The sequence below is a fragment of the Heteronotia binoei genome, chromosome 10, assembly GCF_032191835.1.
Source record: "Heteronotia binoei isolate CCM8104 ecotype False Entrance Well chromosome 10, APGP_CSIRO_Hbin_v1, whole genome shotgun sequence".
Classification (NCBI taxonomy): domain Eukaryota; kingdom Metazoa; phylum Chordata; class Lepidosauria; order Squamata; family Gekkonidae; genus Heteronotia; species Heteronotia binoei.
Genome location: NC_083232.1, coordinates 14997303 through 15015304, shown reverse-complemented (window position 1 = coordinate 15015304; position 18002 = coordinate 14997303). Strand labels below are relative to the sequence as shown.

The 18002-nt window shown below is 45.5% G+C and overlaps 1 protein-coding gene across 1 annotated transcript in view; it reads left to right on the top strand.

Moving 5' to 3' along the window:
- The window catches only part of ACVR2B (activin A receptor type 2B), a 167665-nt gene extending 156277 nt beyond the window's left edge, over positions 1-11388 (top strand). Inside the window, exons 9-11 of the mRNA XM_060248008.1 lie at positions 1600-1738; positions 2269-2399; positions 8058-11388. Coding sequence (XP_060103991.1) covers positions 1600-1738; positions 2269-2399; positions 8058-8252 — 465 coding nt within the window. The 3' untranslated portion in view covers positions 8253-11388. The remainder of the gene's footprint in view (positions 1-1599; positions 1739-2268; positions 2400-8057) is intronic.
- Positions 11389-18002: the final 6614 nt, after the last annotated feature.

Below are 18002 nucleotides of genomic sequence, written 5' to 3'. Positions count from 1 at the left end.
CCTAAGCATCCTCTAGCCAGGCATACTCCCCCACCCTTCTCTGATGTTTGAAAACATCAGAGAGGGGCGGGGAAAGCTCCTGGCCGGTGCACAGTCTCAGTATCGCTCCCTAAGCGTCCTCTAGCCAGGCATACTCCCCCACCCTTCTCTGATGTTTGGAAACATCAGAGAGGGGCGGGGAAAGCTCCTGGCCGGTGCACAGTCTCAGTATCGCTCCCTAAGCGTCCTCTAGCCAGGCATGCTCCCCCGCCCTTCTCTGATGTTTGGAAACATCAGAGAGGGGCGGGGAAAGCTCCTGGCCGGTGCACAGTCTCAGTATCGCTCCCTAAGCATCCTCTAGCCAGGCATACTCCCCCACCCTTCTCTGATGTTTGGAAACATCAGAGAGGGGCGGGGAAAGCTCCTGGCCAGCGTTTCCTGTCTCCCAGCTCCACCCCCAAAGTCTCCTGGCTCCCCCCCAAATTTTAATGGGCCACGAAGGAGACATGTAAAAATAACTGGGCCACTGGGAAAAAGTTTGGGAAACCCTGGTCCGGACCATAAGTTTATATGGTCAGCATGCTGGACTTCATCCTCCTGATTATTCTTTGAGCAATTGTGTTGTTTTCCCTCCTGAAGTGTTACAGTCCTGCAAGCGGCACTTGACTTAGGGCAACCCTGTACGGTTTTCAAGGCAAGAGATGGACAGAGGTGGTTTGCCATTGGCTGCCTCTGCACAGAACTTCCATAGTGGGCTCCCCTCTGAGTATTAATCAGGACTGAGCCTGATTAGTTTTTGAGATCTAACGAAATCAGGGTAGCCTGGGCCATCCAATATGAGACTAACTCTCAGTTATTCCAGAGCAAATCTGTTTGACTGAAAGTTCCTATATTCCATCCTCAGTGTGACAAATGCATATACCTCAAGCTAAATAAAGTTAATCGTCCCATATGTGGCAGCTTACCTGAGGGTCTTGATCAGGGCTTTTTTGTAGCAGGACCTCCTTTGCATATTAGGCCACACACCCCTGATGTAGCCAGTCCTCCTGGAGCTTACAGCAGGCCCTGTAGCAAAGCATCACTGCCTGAGACTGAAGTACATAAAAGAAGCCATGTTGGATCTGGCCAATGACCTGTCCAGTCCAACATTCTGTGTCAAACAGTGGCCATAGCCCAAGTGCCATCAGGAGGCCCACTAGTGAGTCCAGAAGTCCTCCTATTCTTGCCCCCCAAGCATCAAGAATATAGAGCATCACTGTCTCAGACATAAGAACATAAGAGAAGCCATGTTGAATCAGGCCAATGGCCTCTTCAGTCCAAAATGCAGGTGCCCTCAGGAGGTCCACCAGTGTGACCAGGGGACTATAAGCCCCCCCCCCAGCACCAAGAATACAGAGTATCACTGTCCCAGACAGAATGTTCCATCTATACCTTGTAGCTAATAGCCACTGGTGGACCTCTGTTCCATATGTTCATAGCAGATGAAGGGAGCTTTGGTCTTCACAAACTAATTTCATGAAAATCTTGTTGATCTCCAGAGTGCTACTGGATTTAAATATAGATAGATATGGTTCTTTGCTACGTTTCAGTGTCAAAAACAAATTCTTCTTTTTGTCTCAGGTGGGAACACGAAGATACATGGCTCCTGAGGTATTAGAGGGGGCAATAAACTTCCAGAGAGATGCCTTCCTAAGAATAGACATGTATGCCATGGGGCTAGTGTTGTGGGAGCTAGTCTCCAGATGTCGAGCAGCTGACGGTAAGTCTTAACATCTCCACTGTGCTCCGTGGAGATCAGAAGCAATTCTACTGTTGGATGTCTTCTCTGACACTGTGGGCATGCCCTTGTAGAACAGTGCTGTTTCTAGGCAGCTTCTAGGTTTCATTTGATCTTAGAATCCACTGATTTGTCTTTTTGGTGGTCCATGGTTTCTCCTCCAACTTCACATTTCAAAGGAATCTACTTTCTTCGGGTCAGATGTCTTCATTGTCCAACTTCCACCCCCATACATAGTAATTGGGGTGGAATTCTCCTTTGCATATTAGGCCACACACCCCTGGTGTAGCCAATATAATGAAATAATTATACAACTCATGGCCAGTAGCTAACAGGTCACAGACCGCTACCAGTCCACGGCCCCAGGGGTCGGGGACTCTGTACGACACTAACTCCCCATTTTGATGATGGTGTGAACTGTGTGATTTCACTGGATCAGATTGGAATTCTGTGTTGTGTTCCATGCATTTCCACCATCTAGTGATGTTTTCCCCTTCTCTGTGCATATTCAGGTCCAGTGGATGAATACATGCTGCCATTTGAAGAAGAGATTGGTCAGCATCCATCCCTTGAGGACCTCCAAGAGGTGGTAGTTCACAAGAAGATGCGTCCTGCATTCAAAGAACACTGGCTTAAACATCCCGTACGTCCTTTGCCTTTCATCTCTTCCCTGGCAACCGGGATTATTACTAGGCTTCTTCTGGCAATGGGTTGGGAGGGAGGGTAGAAAGAACAGAGATTGACATCACATGACATCACTTCCGGGTGAGTGCCTGGAAGTGACTTCAACATGTAGCGCAGCACTCTAGGAATTCCACAGTTTCTGTAGTAAAAACCACAGAGACCAGGGGAATTCCTAGAACATTGTCTTACACAATTATATGACTTCTGGGTATTCGTCCGGGATTTGACGTTCCATATTGCCATTCCCTCTCCTTTTTTTTTACTCCTGCTGCTTATTCAAGCATTGATTGGGGAGGCTGGTGGTAAGAAGCTGCCCACTAAAGCAGGCAGCGGGGCATCTCTGCTTCCAACCAGGCTCAGAAGTGCAGTGCAGCAGAACTGGATGCCTCCTTTGAAGTCAGTTCCTACATATTAAAAATCTGCACCAATTTTTCTAGAAAGGAACTGCCTTGAGGCATTAACAAAACTCCACTCCAGATTGAATTTATTTCTGCTTTCCCTTTACAGTGACTCTGAGCAGCTATTCAGAAGTTAGTGGCAAGGAAGAGAGAAGCGGGTGCCGTAGGCATCCAAATTTCTCTTTTTCCATTTAAAATGGCAAAAAAAGAGAGTCTTTTCTAAAATTTCAGATCTGATATGGAGAAACTGTGATCAGTCTTTAGTGTGTTTCCGTGAATCCTCTGGTTCATTTAAATATACTTAAGAACATAAGAGAAGCCATGTTGGATCAGGCCGTTGGCCCATCCAGTCCAACAGTGGGGCCAGGACACTAGAAGCCCTCCCAAGCACCAAGAATACAGAGCATCACTGCTCCAGACAGAGAGTTCTAACAATACGCAGTGGTTAATAGCCACAGATGGACCTCTGCTCCATATGTTTATCCAATCCCATCTTGAAGCTGGCTATGCTTGTAGCCACCACCACCTCCTGTGCCTTGACCTAAGAACATAAGAGAAGCCATGTTGGATCAGGCTAGTGGCCCATCCAGTCCAACACTCTGTGTCACATAAGAACATAAGAGAAGCCAGTTTGGTGTAGTGGTTAAGTGTGCAGACTCTTATCTGGGAGAACCGGGTTTGATTCCTCACTCCTCCACTTGCACCTGCTGGAATGGCCTTGGGTCAGCCATAGCTCTGGTAGAGGTTGTCCTTGAAAGGGCAGCTGCTGTGAGAGCCCTCTCCAGCCCCACCCACCTCACAGGGTGTCTGTTGTGGGGGGAGAAGATATAGGAGATTGTAAGCCGCTCTGAGTATCTGATTCAGAGAGAAGGGCGGGATATAAATCTGCTGTCGTCGTCGTCGTCGTCGAAGCCATGTTGGATCAGGTTAGTGGCCCATCCAGTCCAACACTCTGTGTCACATAAGAACATAAGAGAAGCCACATTGGATCAGGCCAATGGCCCATCCAGTCCAACACTCTGTGTCACATAAGAACATAAGAGAAGCCATGTTGGATCAGGCTAGTGGCCCATCCAGTCCAACACTCTGTGTCACATAAGAACATAAGAGAAGCCACATTGGATCAGGCCAATGGCCCATCCAGTCCAACACTCTGTGTCACACATAAGAGAAGCCACATTGGATCAGGCCAATGGCCCATCCAGTCCAACACTCTGTGTCACATAAGAACATAAGAGAAGCCATGTTGGATCAGGCTAGTGGCCCATCCAGTCCAACACTCTGTGTCACATAAGAACATAAGAGAAGCCACATTGGATCAGGCCAATGGCCCATCCAGTCCAACACTCTGTGTCACACATAAGAGAAGCCACATTGGATCGGGCCAATGGCCCATCCAGTCCAACACTCTGTGTCACATAAGAACATAAGAGAAGCCATGTTGGATCAGGCTAGTGGCCCATCCAGTCCAACACTCTGTGTCACATAAGAACATAAGAGAAGCCACATTGGATCAGGCCAATGGCCCATCCAGTCCAACACTCTGTGTCACACATAAGAGAAGCCACATTGGATCAGGCCAATGGCCCATCCAGTGCAACACTCTGTGTCACATAAGAACATAAGAGAAGCCATGTTGGATCAGGCTAGTGGCCCATCCAGTCCAACACTCTGTGTCACATAAGAACATAAGAGAAGCCACATTGGATCAGGCCAATGGCCCATCCAGTCCAACACTCTGTGTCACATAAGAACATAAGAGAAGCCATGTTGGATCAGGCCAATGGCCCATCCAGTCCAACACTCTGTGTCACATAAGAACATAAGAGAAGCCATGTTGGATCAGGCTAGTGGCCCATCCAGTCCAACACTCTGTGTCACATAAGAACATAAGAGAAGCCACATTGGATCAGGCCAATGGCCCATCCAGTCCAACACTCTGTGTCACACATAAGAGAAGCCACATTGGATCAGGCCAATGGCCCATCCAGTCCAACACTCTGTGTCACATAAGAACATAAGAGAAGCCATGTTGGATCAGGCTAGTGGCCCATCCAGTCCAACACTCTGTGTCACATAAGAGAAGCCACATTGGATCAGGCCAATGGCCCATCCAGTCCAACACTCTGTGTCACATAAGAACATAAGAGAAGCCATGTTGGATCAGGCCAATGGCCCATCCAGTCCAACACTCTGTGTCACAGAAGAACATAAGAGAAGCCATGTTGGATCAGGCCAATGGACCATCCAGTCCAACACTCTGTGTCACATAAGAACATAAGAGAAGCCATGTTGGATCAGGCCAATGGCCCATCCAGTCCAACACTCTGTGTCACATAAGAACATAAGAGAAGCCACATTGGATCAGGCCAGTGGCCCATCCAGTCCAACACTCTGTGTCACATAAGAACATAAGAGAAGCCATGTTGGATCAGGCCAATGGCCCATCCAGTCCAACACTCTTTGTCACATAAGAACATAAGAGAAGCCTCATTGGATCAGGCCAATGGCCCATCCAGTCCAACACTCTGTGTCACATAAGAACATAAGAGAAGCCATGTTGGATCAGGCCAATGGCCCATCCAGTCCAACACTCTGTGTCACATAAGAACATAAGAGAAGCCATGTTGGATCAGGCCAATGGCCCATCCAGTCCAACACTCTGTGTCACATAAGAACATAAGAGAAGCCATGTTGGATCAGGCCAATGGCCCATCCAGTCCAACACTCTGTGTCACATAAGAACATAAGAGAAGCCATGTTGGATCAGGCCAATGGCCCATCCAGTCCAACACTCTGTGTCACATAAGAACATAAGAGAAGCCATGTTGGATCAGGCCAATGGCCCATCCAGTCCAACACTCTGTACACAGAGTCCAAAAAACCCAGGTGCCATCAGGAGGCCCATCAGTGAGGACAGGACTCCTTTGCATACTAGGCCACACCCCCTGATGCCAAGCCAAGCGGAACTGGGTTCCTTTGTGTTCCTGCTCAAAAAAAGCTTTGGTTACATCCCGGGGAGGGGGGGGGGGTGATGCTTTTAACTTAAAAAAAAGGCTATTAGATGATGGATCTCACATATCTTATCTAGTTGCACTTTCTCATGGGATCTGAATAGAACTGCCAACTCTGTGTGGTAGAATGGGGTTTAGGAGGGGACCCTCCCTGAAATAATATAAAACCATGCAGTCCACCTTCCAAAGCAGCCGTTTTCCCAAGAGAAGTGGGATAAACGTTTTAAACAAATACATAGTAAAATATGTAGTCTGGGGATCAGTTGTAATTTTGGGAGATCTCCAGCCCCGCACTGGGATGTTGGCAACCCTAGGTGTGAACCTATGTCCAGGCTCAACCACTTCACAGTGTAGTAGGAGCTCACATGGTTTGTAGGCTCCTCCGTACAACAAGAGGAGAGAATTCATTCTCCCCTCGTAGGACAGAGGACCAAAGACTGACCACATGGCTTTCAAACTAGGTTTGCTTTCACACCTCACGGATGCTACGCTCTAATTGCATAACGGCAGTTATCTGCAACTGGGTTTTCATGTTTCACACAGGAAAACTCAGTCGCCGAAGGATTGCTGCAGTGCACTGGAAATGCATTCTCCAATGCAGCAAGAAAGCAGGCTAACAGAAATGAAATCCAACACAGAGAAAGGCAGAATTTACTCAGGCAGAAGTCTCCGTTTCTCTCTTTTGCCCCTCCCCGCTTCACAGTCCCAGGAAAGTAGTTAAAAGATGGCATGGGGGTAGAAACTGAAAGCAGAACAATAGTGTAGTTCAGTGGCTTGAGTGTCAGACTTGGGCCATGGGAGACCTGGATTCTAACCCTCTCTCCGCCATGAAGCTCACTTTGTGACCTCAGGCTGGTCACTGCTCCTCAGCCTAACCCATCAGCAGCAGCAGGAAAGAGCAAGAGCGACAGGAACACCTTAAAGACTAGCAAAAATCGTAGCAGGGTAGGAGCATTCATGAGTCACTGCTCGCTTCTTCAGATAAGGGAAAGGAGGTCCCCTGTGCAAGCACCAAGTCATTTCCGACCCATGGGATGATGTCACAGCATGATGTTTTCATGGCAGACTTTCTGTGGGGTGGCTTGCCGTTGCCTTCCCCAGTCACCTACACTTCCCCCCCCCCCAGCAAGCTGGGTACTCATTTGACCGACCTTGGAAGGATGGAAGGCTGAGTCAACCTCGAGCCGGCTACCACTGGGATGAACTTCCACTAGGATCATGTTGTGAGCAGAGCTTGGGCTGCAGTATTGCAGCTTCCCGTAAACATCTGGAGCAGAGGTCCATCAGTGGCTATTAGCCACAGTGTATTGTTGGGGCTCTCTGTCTGGGGCAGCGATGCTCTGTATTCTTGGTGCTTGAGGGGGGCACAGTGGGAGGGCTTCTGGTGTCCTGGCCCCACTGATGGACCTCCTGATGGTGCCTGGTTTTTTGTCACTGTGTGACACAGAGTGTTGGACCGGATGGGGCATTGGCCTGATCCAACATGGCTTCTCTTATGTTCTCTTAACCCCAAACAGATTGGGGAATCCCTGGACTAGACAGTGTACTGTGGAAGTTTTGCTGCACTGAGTACATGGTTAAACAAGATGTCTCCTTAGGCTTAGGGCCCTGTATGTAAGTGATCCTTGCTTTTCTTTTACCGCCTTTGACCTCAGCTTGGGAAGTGTTAGGGAATTCTGTTTGAAATTCTATTTCTTTATCTCAAACAGTGCGATGGATCACTGGATCAAATATTCATTGAGAGGCATTTAACATGAAAAAGCAAAAGCATATTTATTTCTACAGGGAAAGGGTACTGGGAGGTGAAAATAACAAACACTATAGAACTACATGCTCACTCTAGAAGACCATGTGCTTAATGGAGGCTGCTTCCTCCTTCTTCTTGACCTCTCTGCCTGAACAAAGGAAGTCACCTGACTAACTGACCAAACAGACAAAACAGGTTTTCCCGCTTTTAGACCTTGACTGACAGCAGTCAGTATCTTCTTCCCAGGTCATACAGACAATAGGGAATCAGGCACAGTGTTAACCCTATAATGACTGGAACTTTAGAACATTGCAAAGGACATACAAAACAGAAACATATTTCCAACAGGAAGGAGTTTTCGGTAGGCTGTGGCAACTACGGTGGAGGAGAGAACGAAACGGATTCTGGTGGGACACTAAACCCTTCTGTTTCATCCTCCTTCCCCTTCCCCCATCCAGGGTCTGGCGCAGCTGTGTGTCACCGTAGAAGAGTGCTGGGACCACGATGCCGAGGCGCGCCTCTCAGCCGGTTGTGTGGAGGAACGGATTTCTCAGATCCGCAAATCAGTAAACGGCACTACCTCGGACTGCCTCGTTTCCATTGTGACCTCTGTCACCAATATGGACTTGCTGCCCAAAGAGTCAAGTATCTAGTTCCTGGTTCACTTAATTTTTTTTTGTGTGTCTTTCCAGACTCAGTGGATTTTTTTAAAGAGTTAAAACACACACACACACACACATGAATGCAGCTGCTATTTTAATCTTGACTTTTTACCGTTGCTGTTGTTATTATTATTGTTGTTATTATTGTTGTTGGGTTTTTTTTTTGATTGGATCAATTTTACCAGCACATTGCTCTACTGTATTAAAAAAAAAGAAAAAAGAAAAAAAAAAGAGGACATCTCAGCAAGCATTCGGGTGCCGACTAATGAATGCAAACCTGATGCAGGTACCTCAAAACCTCAACGGACTCACTTTGTTTCCTTTTTGATCCTGTTTTCTGGGCTTTCTCTTTTTTTTTCAGTATGTTTTTTTTAAAAAAACAAACCCAGAGCATCTGTGTGATATCAAGAAAACCATCTATCTACGCTTCAAAATTTGGAGGAAATTTAAGACTGTTACATAAGATCACACCTCAGAAAGGAACTTTCCCCCCAAAACCTTTCTTTTTCCTTTTTTTTAAAAAAATTCTTTTCTATTGTCGACAGTGAGCTTAAAAAAAAAGAAAGAAAGAAAAGCAGATGTGTCTTTTACGGGTCTAACGGGTGTTGTAACATGGGGGTGGGTGGGGAACAAGTTGAGAAGAGAATGGTGGTTCTTTGAAAGGGAAAAGTTTAGTATTGGGCGGGGGGGAAGAGGAAAGAGACGTTGGACTTTTGCAGCATCTGGAGAAACATCTGCTACGGAGCTACTTCTCAGGTAAACCGTTAATGAGAGGGAGAGCCAGTTTCGAGGCAGAGTATTAAACTGCTGCAGAGCACAGAGGATGTTGGGTCACAGAGAATCAAGTTAGCCCTTTTAGCCAACTTTGCAGGCTTCAGCATTTGTTTGTTTGTTTAGAGTCAAACCGGGCAAGACGCTGGAAGAGTAAATGTTAAAACCACCTTCCCTCTCCATGCTGCTGCCCCACGTTGGGTCCAGGATCCCCCTGCAGCTGCAACCTCCCATTAAAAAATAGGAGTTGCAGATCTTTTAGCATCATATCTATGACCCTATCTCACACCGACAGGATGCAAGGGTCTCTTTTAATGCATTTAATGTGCCTTTCTAAGCAGACTTGCACCCTTCTAAACCCAGTGACTTTACATGGACTTAGAAGGTGTAATTTTGCCTAGAGGCATTTCCACATTCTGATTTTCCTCTGTTTCTATTACTTCAGGTTTGTTTGTTTTTTTCAGTCCCACACATGTTTTGCTCCCTCTAGTTGCCATTTGATGTTATAATGATTTGTGTCCAGCATAAAAACCTCTGGTTTAAATCTGCAGGGAGAAATGCCAGACATAAAGCGGTGTAATATCGCATCAGCCACTAGATGGTGCAGAACACATGTAGGAAAGAAAAAGGCTCCTGAAACAACAAAAACTTACAAGCAATGAGAATGCTTAAAAGCCTAGCTGTTGCACAGTTAAAGAAGCAACAGCTAAGCTTCCGCAGTTCGTGGATCCGAATGCAGCCTGCTATGCAAAATGTGTGGCAGAGGGTGGATAAACACCCTGATTTTGGCCTACTGGCACTGGGAAAATTGGGGGGGGGGGGAATGTCAAAGCACACACCATCCATTATGTTGGCATCTTCCAAATTGTGCAAAATTCCATTCTGCTTGCATTTTATGCAGGAGATTGCAAAAAAACCCAAAAAAACCCTTGGCCTGCTGGTGTCTTCTGATTGGATGATTAGAGAAACATATCTTGGGCCAAAAATCCTGCAAAGTCCTAATTTCCCAAAATACGTCTTAAGAGAGCAGTGTAAAAAGCTTAGGTTCTCTAAGATGTTTATAATTGTATTTAAAAATGAAAGAAAAGAAACAGCCAAACAAAATGCTGGTGACTGTAAGCTTTTTAAAATAAGCTTTAGCTTCCAAGGGTTAACAGAACAATTTTTAGAATACATTTGTAAAGACAATATGGTCTGCAATGTGAAGCATTTTTCCATTCTAATTTAACTCCCATTGAGATCAAAGGAATTTACTTCCAAGTAAATGTCTTCAATGCTTGTGTCTGCTGAAATTCTGTTGGTTATAAATCCTCTGGATCTCACCCCTAGATGAAATGGTATACAAGCTGTATTTATCTGTCAAACTCTTTTTAAAAATGATTGCTGCCCTTGGAAATCTGTATTCCCCAGAGTTCTTTAGTGGAAGTCATGACACTTAAACCAGTTTGAAACTAGTTTCCAAGCTGTTTGTATTCATAATGTTGTTAACTGACCAGTAATCCGCATGGCCTGATTCTATGTACATTTACTTGGAAGTAAGTCCCATTGTTGGCAATGAGTTGAGTGTTTCCTAAGACTGCAGCCTCCAATGAGGTGTTTTTAATATATATATATATTCTCTGACCTCTTGTCACCCAACTCTTTTGTCCTAACAGTGGTGCATATCCTAAAATACCATTAATTCTCTTATGCCATAAACTCGCTCTTAGTCAGTGAATGTTCCTAATGCTGCTGATTCAACATTTAAATATTTTTTTAACTTGCAAAACATGCAATGATTTTTTTAAAGAAAAAAAAATAGAACACACATAACACATTGCGTGGCTTCCGAGGTTTAAACTTATTTTAAAAAGTTATGAAAAAAAAAAACCTTCATGACCACAGACCACCTCAAACCAGAAATACCTCAGAATTTTCTACTTGTATGAGTTTTATTATATATTTTGTTAGTTGTGTTGTCTTGTGGTACGTATATTTTAATGTAAGTTGGCTTTTTTGACAAGGGAGTTTTAAAAAAAAAATGAAGAAAAAAGAAAAAAAAAGATTCCAGAATCTTTTAGGAAGTGCTACAATTTTTTGTTTGTTTGTTTTATAAAGCACCATTGTAAATAAGTGTAAACAGTTTTAGAGTAACTGCCTGTATAAGGGTTCTTGGGCATTATTCGCTCTTGTTTTCTGAAGGCTGGTACCATCCTGTTTCTGCTGGGGTCAGCTGGGAACACAAAGCAGTTTTAGTAAAAAGATCAGCACGTCATTTTTCTTGAAATCTTTCTATTGTCCCCTGAATACAACATCAATCTACAAAAGAAAGTTGTTTTTGATGACAGATTTTAAAGGAATGCACATTACAGCAAAACAGAACAAAGGAGTCTTTTGTAACCCGTCAAATCTTCCTTTCTCTCCCCCCCCCCCACTTGGTTTTGTTGAAACTCTTGTAATCTCCTTGATTGACAAAATTATCACCAGTTAATGAATTATCTTCTAAGAAACATGCGAAGGTTGACATCCATACCCCCCCCCCCCAACCCATTTATTCCAAAGAAATTCTACCAACTGTGGTTGGATTCTTTTGGAGGAAATGGGGAAAGAGCGTGAGAAAGAAACCCAGCTGAATTAAACCAAGGCCTTCCCTTGATGTTGCGTTTTGTCACTGAAGTGTCATCTGCAACCTAGAATTGCCAAGAGTTTCCTTATAAAAATTGAGAGAGGGATATTATCACAAAGTGGGTGGGGAGCATAGGTTGGTTGTGTTGGATTAGATGTTCCCAGAAAGGATAAACCTTTTCCTTTGGGAAGGCAGTGGGAAATCACTTTGGATGTTTGATAGAAACCAGGCCAGAGAGCCTCAAGCGATTCATGTCCTTCTCTGTCTAGTGGTAAATTTTGAAAAGCAGGACACCCTGTAGCCACACCGCTGGATATAGGTGTACAACAAAAAATGAACTATATGTTCCTTCCCTTCCACAGAGTTCCATGGAATGAATAGAAAACCCAGGAGTAGGGTATGTCCCAGAGGGAGAGAGTCCCACGTTGATTCCTCTTTAGCAGTCACTCAACCCCTCCCCCAGACTTCTGCTTTCCTCAGAGCAAGTGACCCGATTCCCCACTAGTCACTGCATAGCTTCATTTTGACTTGCGGCTCCCTCCAATTTCCCTTGCAGGTTCCAGATCTAAAAAAAAAAGACGACCAAGTCACCGCGGGGGAAATTGAAAGGGGCCACAAGTCACAATGCGGCCACGCAGTGACTAGTAGGGAATCAGTTGCTTGCTCCAAGGAAAATGGAAGCCTGGGGTCACAGCTACCAATAGTGAGGAATCGATACCAGTCAGATGCCATGGGGAAGCATAAAACCCTTTGCCACAGAAGCAAAGCAGAAATCTTGATACCATTCACATTGGTCTGCTTCAGGAAGTGAAAACAGAGGATGTGCTGTTTCACCTTATTCGCTAACAGCTTGATCGGAAAGTCATCGGTCTGAATCACTCATGCATTTGCTAAATGGCATAGGCAAGCCACCCTTGAACAGAGTAAAAGATACCGAGCTACCTTACAGGGATGTTCTAAGGACTATAGCAATTTAAATTGCAAGATGGATCAGATTAAGAATCCATCCAGTCCAGCATCCCATTTCACACAGTAGCCAGCACAATCCCTCCAGGAAGATCATAAACGGCACTTCTCTGTTGTTTCTCCCAACCACGACCTGTAGTTATTCAGAGGTAAACTTCCTTTAAATATGATGGTTCCATTTAGCCAGCATGATGGAGCAGTTCTTGAAGCTGCCTTTTAAAAATATAAACGAGTATTATTAGTAATCGTAATGAGCATTTAAACAGAACCCTGCATCCTTATTTCTAAATCTTTAGTTTATCTTCTCCAAAAGGGAAGAAAGAGAAAGTTGGGGGGGGGGGGGTGCAGTTTCAGGGATGAGGTAAAAGAATTAAACAGACCTCTTTGAATTTGTGTTGAAGAAGGAAGACTTGCATGGCTCTTGCAAGAGACATTTGTTCTGGTTTTAAAAGGTCGAAAGTAATAGCTATGTTGGTTTCCCCTTTTCTCATGCAAAATGGCAGTCCTAAACCAAGTCTAGCTTTGTGTAAAAGAAAGAACGGGTGGGATATAACTAACTGCCCCCTAAATCACCGTTGTTGCAAACCTCAGGACAGAGAGCCTTGAATTGGAAGAAAAAAACCAGTAATAATTTCCACCAGAGGCTCCAGTTGATGTTGTCATCATGACGGGTCTTTAAAAAGGACAGGGCAGTACTCTATGCCCCTGTGATAACTTTCAGACCCTGTCCAAAAGGGGGAGAGATGCATACATTCCACCTGTGCTTTGGGAAAATGACCATCTCCCCCAGTTCAGGTGAGATCCAGAAGAGGGGACGGGGGGGAAAGAAGCTGCACAGATTAATGCAATTCCTCCCAGGAACTTCTTTAGAACCTCCAAAACCGTTAAAGCAACTCTGTGCCTGTTTCCAGGGCTTTTTTTTTTTTTTTTTTAAGCAGGAACTTCTTTGCATATTAGGCTGCACCCCTCTGATGCAGCCAAACCTCCTGGAGCTTACAGTAGGCCCTGTACTAAAAGCCCTGTACATTCTTGAAGGATTGGCTACACCAGGGGTGTGTGGCCTAATATGCAAAGGAGTTCCTGCTACAAAAAAAGCCCTGCCTCTTTCACCCCAACCTTCAATCCTTGGAAGAGAATCCCTATACCAGGAGGACATATTTCAAGAATATGTTAAGGGCATATAGAACTGGGGAAGTGAGTCTGAGAATATTCTCTCCGATTGTTTGTGGGCGATCAAGCCAGGCGTGGCCTTTTGCTGATCAACCACCCACTGTTCATGACTCCTGACAATTAGTGTAGTAGAAGCTAAATTTGCATTCCGATTCGCCTTTTGTTGCCCACTGCAAAAGAACTTAAAACCAAAAACCTCTCCAGCTTTTCAAGCAGAGGCCTCCCTTCTCTTTTTCTACTGTGTTTCAGCACTGGGAATAACTACATTTGCAGGACTGGCTTTTCAGAGGGATGAGTTCAGGAGTTACATTTTGTACTCGGAGGCTGTGATCACACACACACGCAATAATGCACGTTCAATCCACGTTCCAACTGGATTTTACTGTGTGCTCACACAGTAAAATCCAGTTAGAAAGGGCATTGAAAATGGGTTGAAAGTGCATTATGGGGGGGGGGGGGGGTGATCGCAGCCAGAGTGAATTCAGTGCATTCAGAGCAAGGCGGCGCTCCCATTAGGCAACCTTAGGTGGTCATTAGGGTGGCGGCCCGGGGGGGGGGCGCCAAATTGGGTACCCACTGGGAGGGTGGAGGCCTCCCCTTCCCTTCCGGGTAGTTTAAATTGCATGGGAGGGCACCCAGGAGCAGCCGCTGTTCTCCTCATGCCGGTGAAAGGCCCCTCCCCCACCAGTGTAAGGCCCCACTGATCAGCGGGGCCTTTCCCTGTTGTGGGGAGCGCCGGCAGAAGCAGCTGGGTGGCCTCCCCTCCATTTAAAGAGCCTACTGACCCAACTGTTTCTGCCACCTCTCCCACACATAAGAACATAAGAGAAGCCATGTTGGATCAGGCCAAAGGCCCCTCCAGTCCAACACTCTGTGTCACATAAGAACATAAGAGAAGCCATGTTGGATCAGGCCAATGACCCTTCCAGTCCAACATTCTGTGTCACATAAGAACATAAGAGTAGTCATGTTGGATCAGGCCAATGGCCCCTCCAGTCCAACACTCTGTGTCACAGAAGAACATAAGAGAAGCCATGTTGGATCAGGCCAATGACCCTTCCAGTCCAACATTCTGTGTCACATAAGAACATAAGAGTAGTCATGTTGGATCAGGCCAATGGCCCATCCAGTCCAACACTCTGTGTCACAGAAGAACATAAGAGAAGCCATGTTGGATCAGGCCAATGACCCTTCCAGTCCAACATTCTGTGTCACATAAGAACATAAGAGAAGCCATGCTGGATCAGGCCAAAGGCCCATCCAGTCCAACACTGTGTCACACAGTGGCCAATATATGTTTGTTTGTGTGTGTACACCCGCACACACACACACACACATATATATACACACACACCCTGTGGCTACTGATGGACTTCTGCTCCATATTTTTATCCAATCCTCTCTTAAAGCTGACTATGCTTGTAGCTGCCGCCACTTCCTGTGGCAGTGAATTCCATGTGTTAATCACCCTTTGGGTGAAGAAGGACTTCCTTTTATCCATTTTAACCTGACAATTTGAATCACCAACAGGGGCAGGGGCTGGTCTGTGGGCTCTTTAAATGGAGGGGGAGGCTGACCCGGCTCCCTGTGCCGGTGAAAAGTCCCGCTGATCGGCGGGGACTTTTCACTGGCGCTGGGAGGGCAGTGGCTGCTTCTGGGGTCCTCCTGCACGATTTAGATCACCCGGGAGGGAGACCCTTCCCAGCCTAGGGCGCCTAGAAGCCTGGCACCAGCCCAGATTCAGAGCCAGCTGGAGATTTGCTGGATGAATTAAGAGTGCTGGGCAAAGGTCTCCCATGTGAGGCTAGAGGAGGGCAAGCCCCCAAGATGAAGATGCATTTCCCAGCAACAGGTTATGGCTTTCCTTTGATTTTTGCAGTCCCCAAGGGGTAGTGAAAACCAGAAGGTCTTTTCTTTTGAAGGACACCCCCCCCTCCCACACACACACTTGCCTGACAGATTTCCCTGAGCCTGGCAGGTTGCAACTTGAGCAAGCTGTGGCAAAACCAGGTGGCGAAAACATACAGCATCTTTGTGGTTGATGTTGGAAGGAGGATGTTGGAAAGAGAAACATCGTCGAGTTTTAGGCAGGCTGAAGTGAAATGGAACAATTAAAGATTTCAGTAAACCCGCAGTGAAAGTGTGAGGTTTAAACTACCCAGGGGGTTAGTGGAGGGGTGTGAAAGATGCACGGTCTTTTTATTTATTGTAATAGGTCTGCTGCTTCTAAATATGTCATCTCCCCCCTCTTTTGACAAGAGTTGTTGATGTAATGACTAAATCCAGCTGGTTACAGCAGTTGCCTTTGTTTCTTTAAAAACACACACAGCCCCGTGGTTTCTTTAACAAGCTTTAATGTATATGTTGAAAGTGCCATATGGGTTTTGTATCCTGCTAGAGAGTGTCCTTGACCTTCCCTTGGCAAGGGTTGGGGAGAAACATGCACCCACACACTTCTCCTGGTTGCATTAAATGTTTTTTACCACAGGGTGCTGTTGCGCACACGATTTCCAACTGAATGCTAACCACCTTGCAATTATTGATAGCCTCTTCTTGCTCACAGATCCTTACAGATCATTTTGTCATGCCAAAACCAACAGAAACAAAAAAAACCCCTTGGCACGATCTGTTTCAACTCAGTGTAGCTTTAGTGGTGTGGCTGCTTTTCCAGGAGAGTTCTCCCTTATCTGCAGTTTGGGCTCCGTGTTTTTGCTCCATGTGTTTACCAGAGGATGATGCTGTATTGTGTTAACATTTAATCGAAACAGCTTTCTCAGTGGGCTAATGGCGAAGGAGTCTGAGCGGATTTCCTTCTCTGTTGAAAGAGTTCGCAATCCAAATTGGTAACTTTCAGTCTTCCTTGCCCTCAATTGACTCCATACGCCCAATGTAAAGTTTCTTGATATAGCAATAAGACAGTTACCACAGTTAGTAGCTGTGCATAAGAATAAGGTCTTTTGTGTTTGGTGTAGTGGTTAAGTGCACAGACTCTTATCTGGGAGCACCAGGTTTGATTCCTCACTCCTCCACTTGCACCTGCTGGAATGGCCTTGGGTCAGCCATAGCTCTGGCAGAGGTTGTCCTTGAAAGGGCAGCTGCTGTGAGAGCCCTCTCCAGCCCCACCCACCTCACAGGGTGTCTGTTGTGGGGGAGGAAGGGAAAGGAGAGTGTGAGCCACTCTGAGACTCTTTGGAGTGGAAGGCGGGATATAAATCCAATATCTTGTCCACCAAATATGGCTTAGTTTACCTACTGCCTACATAGAGATCAACCTATGTGTTAATCCTCAAATATTTCACCTGTTAAAAAATCATCTAGATTTAATTAGATTCGGCCTTCCCCACTTCACATCGATGTCACCTTGTGGAATTGGCTACATCAGGGGTGTGCGGCCTAATATGCAAAGGAGCTCCTGCTAGAATTCCACCCCTGTTCAGACGTCATGTGACGTCTGTTCAGACAAATGACTTGAGCTACATGCGCGTGTGTTCCCTTCTGTTCTAGTGCAGACAGCAGTTTGTATTAAATGTTAACAGTGCACCGCTATGCTGAGTTAATTCAGTCAAAGTGGTCAAAGTTTCAGCACACTTAGGCTGGAGCAGCTCTCCATAGGATTGTTGGGGAACTGAATCACAGCCCGTAGAAAGAAGAGAAAATACGTGAGCCAAATGGCTTGCCTGCATAACCCTGGGTCTGACCTGCATTTTAGTTTTGGGAATGTTATTTGGGGGGGGGGGGTTGGTTTTTAAAAGTTCCTGGCACATTTTTGTCAGCTGCACTGTAACTGTCCAGTTTTGGAATTTGCATTGTATTTCTGCTTGGAATAGACCCATTTAAAGAGGTGTTATAGCAGATTGTACAACAAATTATCATTCCTCCCTGCACCTCAGTTGAATTATAGGTGAACGAGGCAATCATTCTGTCTTAGCAAATAAATTGCCCGTAAACCAATAAGGATATGGAACAGATCCTGGTCTTTTATGTGCACAGAATGCTGGGTCTTCCTTTTGTCAATATTATGAGGTCTCCTAATATACAATCAAAGCATTTATTGTTTTGAGACGTGCCAGAGGATTGACGGAATAGGAATAGAAGCGTGGCTGAAACAGACACAATGTAGGAAATCTGTGATGAAATCTCCTTTTGTTTTTGATTTTAATGAAAGCAGTTTGGAAACCAGCATTAACAAAAAAAGAGATTTAACCACTTTCCTCCTCAGGATTGCTCCA